Source organism: Mesoplodon bidens (assembly GCF_964165515.1).
Source record: "Mesoplodon bidens genome assembly, chromosome: 17".
In the NCBI taxonomy this organism is placed as follows: domain Eukaryota; kingdom Metazoa; phylum Chordata; class Mammalia; order Artiodactyla; family Ziphiidae; genus Mesoplodon; species Mesoplodon bidens.
The window spans coordinates 2767322-2780131 of NC_138174.1; the positions used below are offsets into that span (position 1 = coordinate 2767322).

The following is a 12810-nucleotide window of genomic DNA, read 5'->3' on the forward strand; positions in this document are numbered from 1 at the left end:
GGAAATCGCAGTTCTTGTCATGAAGTCCTCAGACCCTAACTGCTGGTAAACTCACATGGCTTGGTTGAGGATGAATGAAGGAAGGTTGCCCCCCTGTGACAACAGGGAGGAGTAGGGACTGCAGCACCAGACGCCTGTGTTCTTCGATGGATGGGACAACAGGTGCTCAGCTGTAGCTCATGTTGCCTTAATGTGGGACTCATGGATGCCAGGCTTTCTAATTTTTCAGGAAAATGCTTCATTTTTAATATTGAAAACTTACTTTTAAAATTAAATGCTGTACTGACAGAAGGAAACAATGCATCCTGGCAAGATGCAATACAAGAGCTACAAAGAGAGAGAAGGAACCAGATAATCATCCTGTGAGACAGAGAGATATCCAGGGTGCTGTGGAAGCACCAAGGAGGGTGCCCGTGCCAGATTTAGGGAGATCCTGGTTTGACAGATGCAGGGAAGGCACGGTAGAGGAGGCACAGTGTATAGGAGAGCCCCAAGGCAAAAGAGGGGGCGGCAGTGGAGGGACCTGCAGGTTGAAGCAGCCACCGCGGTTCAGATCCAGGGGGCTGCCCCTCCGCAGCTGCTCCCGGAAACCCTGAGCTTTGCCTGGTGACGCACCAGCCCAGGTCTTCAGGATCTGGACGAGGAAGGGAAGGGGGCTGCACTTCGTTTCAGCATCTGTTGGATTTACCCCGTCTGGAAGCTGGCCAATTAGGATGCCTCCCTGTTAGCTACCATTCATTCAGATGAGCAGACTAAGCGGGTTAACTTGATAAGCAGCCACTTTCTCTGCCGCTTAACAGAGTGTTTGCCAGCTCTGTGCTTTGGGCTCCTACCTCTTCTTTCTTGCTTGCCTGGTTCTCCTGACACCTGCTTGCATTTGCTGTAGAGCAGATGGTGAGGCAGGAATGCCACACACCTAGATTCCTGTAAACCAGCATCCTTGGTCTTCTCCTGATATTTAGGCAAACTATGAAAACCCTTGTGGGCCCATTGTACATAGTCTCATAATGTGTGTATCTTGTGCTTGACAAGCCCTCCCCCAAATAAAGAGAACACGGAATTCCATCTATAAAAGCATTTCTTTACCTTGGCCAGACCCAGAAGTTAAAAGCAATTTCAGTAAATACCTTTTTATGGCCTTATGTTTACTTTAAATATTATTACTTAAATGCTTGTTATTTCATTAACTTTTCCTTCTTTTTATGAATGCCAAAGCATTTCATAAGGTATTTCATTTGTTTCCAGGAAGTTCAAGGTCACGCTTATAACACTGCACCGGCTAAATTGTTTATTTCTAAATAGTCTGTGGCCAGGTGGTATGAAAAGTCTCCGCAGCCCTGCTTAGCTGGGAGTCCCTGCAAAGCACACCTTTGCGGCGTCCTCCCCCAGATGGCACCACCTCCTTTCAGGCACCTAATAACTGCTTCATCAGAGTTGGTGTTCGTTCAACGTGTTTTGTGGTTACATAGCTTTGTTCGTGTTGACCAGTTGGATGTAGCCCTACTGTGCTAAGTGGAAGGGACTTGGATGCCCAGCGCGGTGGGTACAGCCCTGAGTCAAGCTGGCAGAGCGCCAGGGCCCTGCCTCGGGGTCACCAAGTGTGAATTTGCTTTGGTTTCCACTGTTTCTGGTACATGTGTCCTTCGGCCCTCAGCGTTCTCCCCACTGTGTGGGGATAAAGATCTACTTTAGAGGGTAGGTAGTAAGGAAAGAAGCTGTACTTCTTCTAACGCGCTGACACAGTACTTGATACCAGGAGTGCTCAGTTCACACTGACCCTGTGCTCAGTCTTCGAACGCTGTCTGCAGCCTCCGTCCAGAGGTCTGGAACGCTACCTGCCCCTTGATTGCGACTGTCTGCAGCATGTCCCACATTTGTCCAGAAGCTCGCAGCCTTCAGGGACTCTCACACACACTGGACCATTTGCCCCTCAAGGACAATATCACTAACAGTGGCGGCCACCATTGCTAACGAGTATTGAGCACTTATTCTGGGCCAGGAACAGTCACTTCTTCCAGCTGTTAAGCTCCCTTATTCCTCACAGCCGTCCAGGAGGCGGTACTGTCACGACGCCCAGTTCAGAGAGAAGGAAACAGACTTGGGTCAGGTCCACAGCTAGTAAGTGATGCTCCCAAGAACAGCAGGAACCACGGCAACATCAGCAGCCATGAGCTCTTACTCTGTCCCAGGCCCTGGGCTACGCATCTTACCTGCATTATCTCAGCGGACCCTCAGCACACCCCATGAAAAGGGGTCTGTTTTTGTCTCTGTAGATGTGTGGTCTCAGAGGGACTTTGCTAAGAAATGGGACTGAAAACCCAGGTGTTCCGGTTGCCATTCCTGTGACCATTCTCAATAACGCCCAGGCTGTTTTCAGTTATGGTGGGTTTACCTGCGGAAGACTATTTGAACTTGGCCTTTATATCACCCTGATGTCTCTCAGGATCACCCACCCAAGTCTAAATTACATCTCAGCCTCTTGGTATAAAAAGCCAGGTTAAACAAGAAGCCACAGAATACAGAAGTGGCGTATTTCAGTGACACAGTTCAATCCCCAGCTCCCAGTGTAAGAAATTTTCTGTGAAGAACTGCTTGCGGTTTTTTTGTTTTGTTTTGCGGTACGCGGGCCTCTCACTGTTGTGGCCTCTCTCGTTGTGGAGCACAGTCTCTGGATGCGCAGGCTCAGCGGCCATGGCTCACGGGCCCACCTGCTCCGCGGCATGTGGGATCCTCCCGGACCGGGGCACGAACCCGCGTCCCCTGCATCGGCAGGCAGACTCTCAACCACTGCGCCACCAGGGAATCCCTGCTTGCGTTTTTTAAGCCAGTTAGGATTTTTAAAAATACGTCACTATATCATTTAATCCTGTGTCCTAATCTAAGGCACTGAATGCCTTGAGAAGGCAATAAGATTTTATATAAATCTGAAACAGAATGTTTATCCTGTTCACCACAGAAGAATTAGATCTGTTACGTGCAAACAAATCTCAGGTGTTTTCCACAATGTAGTTTTCATTGTTTTGTGCTTCTTTATTCACTTAGTTAATTCCGGAAATGTTCACTGAGCACCTTTGTGCTCGACACTGGGAACACAGAGAATTCTAGGTGTGATCCTCAAATTGAATGCTTTAAAGGAACATTCAATCTGGGAGTGAAACTGACCTGCAATGTGATGGGTCTTGTCCATGGATGTGGCAAGGGCTGTGGAGCCCCAGGGAGCACCTCTCTTCACTCTGCTTGGCTGTGGACCGCATTCAGCAGAGTGAGAGTTGAGCTGGTTCCCAGAGGGACCCAAAAAGCGAAAGGCTGTCCAGACCAAGAGGGCAGGATCAGGGGTGTCCAGAAGAACTGTGTGTATCGGGGTATGGCCGAGCTGGGCGGGCAGTGAGAGCAGTGACCCGTGATGGGACCGGCAGGCCAGCGGGTGAGATTATACAGGGCATAGGTGCCGGGCCGAGGAGTCCAGAAGATAAATTGCAGGGACAAACCCACCTGTACCCCTGGAAATTTAGGTGTAGCAATGCTCCTTTTGTATTTCCCATTCAAACTACTCAATATAGCAGGTGTGTTGGGAAGATAAGACAAATCAGCACATTGGATCTAGTTCCATTAATTTTTTTCTACCCTGTCATCTAAAAAAAACCCCAAATCTTTGTGATGCAAAAATCATAGTACACTTTGTTCAAATTTTCTCCTTTTTTTTGGTAGTGTATATGTGGTTTTTATCTCAGCATCTTTTTTAGTTTATAAACTTTCAAAAAGGATCATGTTACTTACCTTTTTTGCCCCAAGAGCACTATACGTATATTTTTTCCATTATTAATGAAATATTTACACTACAAAGATTTTTTTAGGGTAAAGAGGGTAAAAAATTCACCTGGATCGCCACAGTATAAACCTAAACCATTGATAATATGTTGGCATATTTATTTTTGTACACACAATGGGTGTATCTTACAAAGTCAGAATCGTTGCACCATGACTTCTAGCTTGATGTGCCTTTACAAGGAGATGCTGCAGGGTTTGTGTGCCTTACACAGTAATCTGCACCTTATCCCAGGAGAGTTTTCTGTGTAAACTAGATGCTCGATTATCGACCGATTATGGACAGACTCTATCGATCTCTTTATTTCTCATGTTTTATGTAAATGCTTTGGTATTTATACCCTCTTTTCCATATTAGTTTACTTCCAAGTAGATTTTATATTTCTTACTTTTAAAAGATTAACACATTAAAAAAAATTGAAGACCCCGCTGGGAAAGAGATAGCCTAAAGCATACCTTTCAGGGAATGTGATTTTATCTTCTGACCCCAATGCTGTGTCTACACAGCAGCAGGTTGCATGGTTAGGTAATTGCTGGATGATTTTGAGATATGCAAGGGGAAAAAAGCTATGACCAAGAAGCTGGAAAAGCAAAAAAAAAAAAAAAAAAAAAAAAGCCGTTTGAATTCACTCAAAATGGGTCTTTCATTCAGCCAAGCTTAAAAATGATTTTTCATTGCCCTGGTGGTTGGACCTGCTGGGGCAGCTGGGATGACCACCTGGGTTGGTTTCCAGGCGGGGGTCGGGTGCGCCCCTGGCTGGCTGCTTGGTCCACAGTTAGGACAGCAGCCTGCTCAGCCCGCTTCCTTTGTTGTTATTGTTGCTGTTTTTCTTGAGCTCTTTGGTTCTGGTTCTCTGCTCTGGTTTCTTTCCAATTAGTCAGGTTATCTGCTCTGGGTTTCTGTTAAAGAGAAACTGAACCATTTTTTCTCTGTCTGATCGATGGAGCAACCAGGTGAGTCTTCACTTTTTAAAAATTTTCAAATAAATCTCTTCTCTTGACATTGAGTGAATCTGTAAAACAAAACAAAACAGATTCGTTTCTACACTTTCGATCACTCCTGGTAAAGATAAAGAGGCTTAGTTGATCTTTTCTTGAAATGTCAGCATAGTGCCTCCAATTCATCACTTGTAAATGATTTTTAGATGGTTTTAAATAAATGCTCATTTTTCTGCTAGTAGGTGATTTGCACTGCACTGGTTTGGGGAAGAGCTCACAAATGCCAGATGTTAGCTATTTCTGCTTCTTAGTGGAGCTGAAGGCCCAATACCCAAGCACACAGTTTTTATTAAACGGAGCAGGTTGTTTTCAGGTGTATGTGACATGGGGACATTGGAGCCACCCACCTGGGTTTGCATCCAGCTCTGCCTCTCACTGGCGATGTGACCTTGGGCAAGTGACTCAGGCCTCTCTGAGCCTCAGTCTCCCCATCTCTAAAATGGGGATAATGACAGTATCCACCTTCTAGAGTAGTTGTGAAGATGAAATGAGTTCTGCTCAAAATAGTACCTGGCATGGTGTGCTTAGCATGTGTTAATTGTTATTTTATCATTGTTATCATCCTGTATGACTAAACCAGTATAAATGGAAGGTTTCTATAAGTCACAGTTTTAATGTAATTCTCTGCTGGGTGAAGTCGACTGGACACTGTAGAGACTTGGATAGAAAGAAAATAAAGGCATGTGTAGCCTGGGAACTCAGAGCCAGCAGGAGTTTTGTATATACTGTGTAGGTAGACAAAGCTTCAATTCTCATAACCTAAATTTTTAAAGAATTAACATCGTATTTGTCTATGGTATCCTTTTAAAAGGTGATTCCTTTAAAAAAATAGTGTTATGTTTTACTAACATACTAAATAATATTATGTTTTACTAACATACTAAATAATATTATGTTTTACTAGTGTATATAGTAAATGGTAACATTGTATAGTAAATACAGAATGCAGTCACTCATGTTATTAATGTTAACTGTATCTTCTTATCTTTTAGAACTCTTCAACCAGAAATACATTTAACGAGAGCGATGGCTTTCAAAGTGCTACTAGAACAACAGAAAGCATTTTTCACGGTTGTAGTTTTACTAGCCTGTTTGGTAAGTCAGCTCTTTACTTTCATAGTAATGTGGGGAAAGAATTCATAGAACTAGTACCCAATCTAGTTTCTATTTCTAACCCCATATCTTAAAATTTTCTTTCAAATTCATTTTATCATTGTTGAATTTAATTATTAAGTCAAAGGTTGCTGTTGGGTCTTGACTTTTGTAACAGTGGTCGCAATTATTTATTTAAATCTAGATGAAATCATAAAATCACAGCATCACTCGTTGCTGCATGATAATGATGCTCCACTGAGTTTATAGGCAGATGCCTCTCACAGCACAGCCTAACAAGACCTTAGATTCTAGTTTGGAGCCCATGACTTCACAGTTTGTGAAAAATTAGGAATCATTTCTTAAATTCTATTGTTTTATATAGTTATTTATATCCTTCTTGGTTTCAAAAAGCATCAAAGACAGATGGAGAATTGTAACGTTTGAAAGCTTTAGCACAAAACATCTATGAAGGTGTTCAAAAGAACTACTGAAACATTTAATCTGGAGATGCAGTCATGATCTACAAATATAAAAAGAATTATTTACACTGAAGACAGTTCCTGAAGTCTTCTTGGAAGACAAAGACTACTTCTTGGAAGCAGTCATGATCTACAAATATAAAAAGAATTATTTACACTGAAGACAGTTCCTGAAATCTTCTTGGAAGACAAAGTAAGAGGAAATGGGGTCAGATTGGAGTCTGACATGCAGATAGATGTAAGGAAAACATCCCTTCCTTGAGTTGAGGTTGTTAAACATTGGAAGAAATGGTCCGCAAGAGAAGCTGTGGCATTTCTCTCTCAAAGTGATGCAGTGTCTTTGTGGTGGAGGGGAATCTCCTCTCTCCCTTAAATAAAACCAAACTCCTCTAAGATTGGTTGTTAATGAGGGTTAAGAAAGGTGGGAGGTGATTACTAGACCTTTAGCCCCAAATCATGGTTTCGTCTTGAACCCCACCTTGGATTCTCCCTCCTGCCTGCTCTAGAGGTTAAGGCTATGATTTTATTTAAGGAGGTTGGCTGACTTCATTATAGATATTTGCTTCAAGGTGGAGGCAGTTTGTACTGAACAACCTCCCATTGTTAGAACCATCAAAAACCATTTCTGTGCACTTGTGCCATGGACATTACACACACCAGTCTCTGTTCCCCCAGTGCTTTCTAAGGTTCTCAGTTTTCCTTTAGGGAAACAAAATTGTGTCAATAGTCAGGAATGTTACTAAGGGAGTCCCTGCTTGATGTAAGAGTTTGAACTGAATGTTGTCACCAGTCTGAGATTCTGTTAATATCAACATTTTTAATGAAATACCATCTGTTAAGAAGCAAATATACACACTTTTGTAAGATGGTGTGTATAAGATGAACTTACATTTTTAGGTAAAATAAGAAATAAAGACTATATCTTGAAAATGACTTACAACCTTTGTTTTTGCTAAGCAGATAATCTTTCCATTTAAGTCCTATGCTGTGAACCAAAGTTTATTGTTAGGACATAGACAACAGACTTGTGGTTGCCAAGGGGGAGGGAATGGGGGAGGGATGGATTGGGAGTTTGGGGTTAGGAGATGCAAACTATTACATATAGGATGGATAAACAACAAGGTCCTACTAGATAGCACAGGGAACTATATTCAATATCTGGAGATAAACCATAATGGAAAAGAATATGAAAAAGAATGTATATATATGTATAACTGAATCAATTTGCTGTACAGCAGAAATTAACACAACATTGTAAATAAACTATACTTTAATTTTTTTAAAGTATATTGTTAGGTCCAATTTAAGTGGCAAAATGGCAATCAGTAGGAAAGTAAGTTCATGTTTACAGGACACTTTTACTCTGAAGCGTTCAGAGAATTGGGCCATTGTTATTTTCATCATTATCAGGAATTTTACTGATCTCACGATTGTCAGAATTTTTTGAATGATGAACTGTAAGTAAATGGAATTCAGCTGAAAAACTTCTGCATCAAAGCTGGGTATCAGATACGTCTAAAGGATAATAGCAAAGTTCTTGGGACTATATATGTATCCATTTACTTATTTATTCAACTCATTATGGGTGAATATGTTTTCTTAAAGAGCAAAAATAAAATTCTTGAATTCAAATTTTTTCAGGTTGCAAAAGGACCTCGGTCTCTGCCTAACTGTTCTTTTATACATCTTCTTACTTAGAAAAGATAGCAGTTTCTACCTATGTTCTTGGGCACTCAGAAAAGTGTCAGAAGAAGATAGCAGTTAAATCCAGAAAAAGAGAACTCTCATTCAAGGAATACAGAGAGGAATCAGCCTTGTTGATTTCATTGTTCCACTGACTTTTCCAGAAAGTGGTTATTCTTCCTAAAGTGAAAACTGAGTTGGCCTCACTCTGAATTAATGTTTACATTCAGTGATTATGTGAATTAACACTGAAGATACTGTTCCTTTTTTGTGAAAAATAGAATTAACTTCCCTTAAGATAACGTGTTGCGAAACATTTTTTTTTAGGCATGTAGAGTGATCTGTGAAACAGGAGACTGTGGACAACAGGAATTCAGGAATCAGTCAGGAAATTGTGTTCTCTGCAAGCAGTGTGGGCCAGGCATGGAATTGTCCAAGGTAACTGTCGGGTGTGTGGGAAAGTTGTAGATCTATGTCTTTAAAATGCGTTCTTTTCAGCTAAATTCTTTCAGTTAATGACTAGTGAAGATTTCTTGGTTCGTCATGTCCCTTTAGCCAAATATTGCACAATTCCCTTTTCAATACATTCGATTCATGTGTCTTACTGAGATAAATAGATTCTAATAACCGTAATTCAATAAATGTCATTGTTGTGTATAATTTAGTGTTTATTGTATTTTATTGAAAGAATAGAATCATTAAACAACAAGGTCCTACTGTATAGCACAGGGAATTATTCAGTGTCCTGTGATAAACTGTAGTGAAAAAGTATATGAATAATGGGATCACTTTGCTGTACAGCAGAAATTAACACAACATTGTAAATCAACTATACTTCAATAAAATAAATTTTAAAAAATAGAATCATTAAGGTTTATTTGCTTTAATTAAAAAGAATCAGCATTCTACTAAAGATTTAAAAATAAAGCATTGATAACAAAAAATGGTAATAATACTATTTACTGGGCCTTCTTTTTCTTAAAATTAAGGTTACAATTACTAGTCAAGAAAAACAGAGCCCAGCAGTGTCTTAAGTAACCAGGCTCCAAGGTCGCAGTTCTTTTCCAAGCCAGAGTTTTGAACATTCCTTTGACAGTGCCAGTATGATTATTAATTTTCCCACTTTGAGTATATGCTACTCCCAGGAGCGTGTTAAGTGTATTCATCTCCACCACTGCTTGTGAAGCAGCTGTGTTCCAACGGGGTGGATTCAGAGTTCTCGGTGTTCCTGGGCACTTCTTTGTTGTGAGCATGTTCAGAGCTGCACATGCATTTGCTTTATTTTCTGACCTTTTGAAGACGTTACCAGTTGTGGACAATTGATGTATCGTTTTGTTCTAAAGAATGCACCAAGGTCTTCCTGATAGAAAAGGAACAAAAGATGTGTCTTTTTATTTTAAGTGACTTTTCAAAGAGAAGTCCTTTCCCCTACAGTCTGCTGTTCTCTGAATTTGAGTCTTGTCATGCGTAGATTTTTGATCGATGATCTGCAAACAGCAGGAAACAAAGAATTATGCGTTCCACAAGGGATTCCTGGTGGATGGCCTCTCTGGGTGTTGTGTTTAATATGTTGGCTTTCAGCTTCTTGCGCCGTCCGCTTGGAAGGAACTGGCTGAATTTTGAACTCTGCGGTGTCTAGTTGCTGAAGCACCCTGGCCGATGTTTTTTAAATCCCTGTGGATTGTAGTAACATGCGTTTTCAGACATAGGTTTTGCTCTGTTGGATGTAAAAAGGTCCTTTATAACAGCAGGCCTGCATATCTAGGATCTGTCAACAAAGTAGTTAAGAATGCAATTGTGCCCGGGAGGAAAACAGTGATGTTTCTACCCCTCAGAGTTCTTTTGTCAAATCTCTGTGAAAATATGAATGAATCACAGATCCGAAGAGATGAGTGAATCATTTCTAAGGAATTGCTCCCTAACCTTCATCCTTTATCTAGAGAATGAAGATGAAGGTTCTATCAGCTCGCAGTATTTTTCTTTAAATCCATCCTCTGAGATTATCTGATAACAGTTTCTGTATTTCATAATTTCCCACAGATATCCATAAGAAGTATTTTTCATTAGGTAGTAATTTTCCGAGTATTGCAGTAGCTGTCCAACTTTATTGGAGCAACCAAAAGGAAGCAATCTGAATAACCCTGCCTGTGTGTACTTATTTTAGTTATTAACATTTATGATCATTTTCCTCATAAAAAAAAAGACCAGGACAAAAAATTGAGTGAGAAAGAGTAAAAGTAAAGGTAACGACGCCACTGAAATATTAGATTCTCAGGACCCACTCAGAAGCACAAATTTACAAATGTAGAGCGTGTTTCTGCCTGTCCTGAGGTGTCCACCCTGCAGGCAGGCAACCCCTCAGCTTTCACCCTCAATGTCTAAACAGACCGCCCAGCTCCTTGTAACAGACACTTAGTGAATCTTTGCTCAAGGAGTGGACGAATCTGTCAGCCTCGGATAGGTTTTGGAAAAAAAGGTGACAGTTAAATCTAGTAATATAAAACTTAATGAATGTGTGATTGTGTGTTGCAAATAATGTTTTGCCCAGTCTTTTAGCTTGGTTTTAGCTCTTAGTAAATAAAATTAGCAAGTGAGCCTCACTCAGGGTCTAAAATGTAAAACATAAGAAAGGCAAAGGACTCAAACATACCTATGGAGGTAAAAATACATTTTTATTTTCTAGTTAATTAATCAAGGCAAAGGATGTGAGTTTTTTATAAACAATTACTTTGGAGCTAGAAGTTTTAAACTGTCCATTCATGAATTTGCAGTTTCTTCCTTCCAGGCTGCCTTTATTAAATTTTTAGCAAGAACATATATCTTTCAAAGGAAAGAAGAGTAAGTTCTGAGTATATTAAAATCAGATAAATCACTTAAATCAATAAGTATGTTCAACTGGTTAATTGTCACTTCCAAGCTTTGCAAATCAAGGCAAAATTTATTCTTTTCACTGAGAATAAGTTTTTGTAAATTGTTAGATAACTACATTTATAAATAGTCTATTTGCTTGTTGCTTGGAATACAAAATGTATCATGGGGGGTTACCTGTTAATTTGTAATAAAGCAGATGAGTACAAGAGTCTTTACTTTTTTAACTGAGGTGTACCATTTTGGTTACCAGTGGTGTTTGAAATTTTGAAAGCACAATAAATAACAAATATTTTATAATTAGTTATGAAAAAGTAGGGAAGCTGGATCAAATTATTGATATCCATAACTAAAGTTTTCTTTATAGTAAGAATTTTTAAAAGAGCATTTCCACCAAACATAGAGTTTTTAATCATCTTTATTCTAACATCATTATGTAACTTATTCTGCTGTACTAAGCATAATTGAAAACTTCTGTCCATTTTTCGACTATCATGTCTATCCAAAATACAGTCCGGGTCATGAGGTTCTTCGAATTACAAACATGTATCTATACCTTAAAACTCAAGCTTGGAAATACCTTGGGTAAGCAGGTCTAGTTAAAATTTCCATCTGTGGTTTTATTACTCCTAATTATTATTTTCTTTGGAAGGCATTCAGTCCTGCCTTTTCACGAGGTATGGCTTACTCTCCCATGGTTAGGTCTCTACGACGTTGGGACGTGCAGTTGGGCTTGCTGGAAGGTGCCGGAAGAGCTTTCCTGGGGCAGCATGTGCTCTGCTCACCTGTGGTGTGTGGTCAGCGCTTCCCGACCGCTTTTTACTTCCTTTCAGTTGTGAGAGCGGAAGGAGTCTACGCAGCAGCTCCAGGTTCAATAAGACCGTTGATGCTTGTGGAGAGCAGTACCCTTCTCATCTTTGGCCACTTTTTTTTTTATATAAAGGTGTCACGTTTTATTTATTTATTCATTATCTTTGGCTGTGTTGGGTCTTCGTTTCTGTGCGAGGGCTTTTCTCTAGTTGCGGTGAGTGGGGTCCACTCTTCATTGCGGTGCGCGGGCCTCTCACTGTTGCGGCCTCTCTTGTTGTGGAGCACAGGCTCCAGACACACAGGCTCAGTAGTTGTGGCTCACGGGTCCAGTTGCTCCGTGGCATGTGGGATCTTCCCAGACCAGGGCTCGAACCCGTGTCCCCTGCATTGGAAGGCAGATTCTCAACCACTGCGCCACCAGGGAAGCCCCATCTTTGGGCACTTTTTAAATAAGTACTTATTTTCACCTCTCACCCTGGATACTTTGCGTGTGTTCATCTACAGGGTGTGTCTTAACCTAAAAAATATGGACTCTCTCAAAATGTCTTTAATTGTGAGTCTGTGATATATACCATGCAACGAAAATTGGCCAACATGTATTATCGTGAGCCAGGTTCTATGTGATCTTTGTATGACATAAGGAATTCTTACAGCATAGGTCTTAAGTGGGGAGTATACCCCTGTTTACAGATGAGACACACAGGTTAGTCGGTGTGTCCACCAGCCCTGTAAGTAAGTGACAGTGGGGGGGGGGGCTCTTGGGGTCACCGTCTGCCTCCCCTCTTGATAATGCCCGAGGACAGCGCACCTGGAAGGACTTTGTGTGCTGATGCACGTGGTCTCTACCTGTGACGTTCAACACGGGTGCTACGAGCCACTGTGGTTATCGAACACGTGAACTGTGGCTGGTGTCACCGAGGAACTGGGTTGCTTATTTTATTTCATCTTAAGTAATGAAATTTAAGTTTCCCCATGTGAGGTTATGGTTGTCATATTGGACAGTATCGTTCTAGAATGATCGACTCCCCTCCAGAAGCTGTGGCTTAGGACC

General features: G+C 40.9%; 1 protein-coding gene across 1 annotated transcript in view; it reads left to right on the top strand.

Moving 5' to 3' along the window:
* Positions 1 to 5817: 5817 nt before the first annotated feature.
* Positions 5818 to 12810, top strand: part of TNFRSF19 (TNF receptor superfamily member 19) — a gene marked incomplete at its 3' end in the record, with an annotated part of 70927 nt that continues 63934 nt past the window's right edge. The window contains exons 1-2 of the mRNA XM_081214730.1: positions 5818 to 5919; positions 8409 to 8519. Of these exons, the coding sequence (XP_081070856.1) occupies positions 5851 to 5919; positions 8409 to 8519 (180 nt within the window). The 5' untranslated portion in view covers positions 5818 to 5850. The remainder of the gene's footprint in view (positions 5920 to 8408; positions 8520 to 12810) is intronic.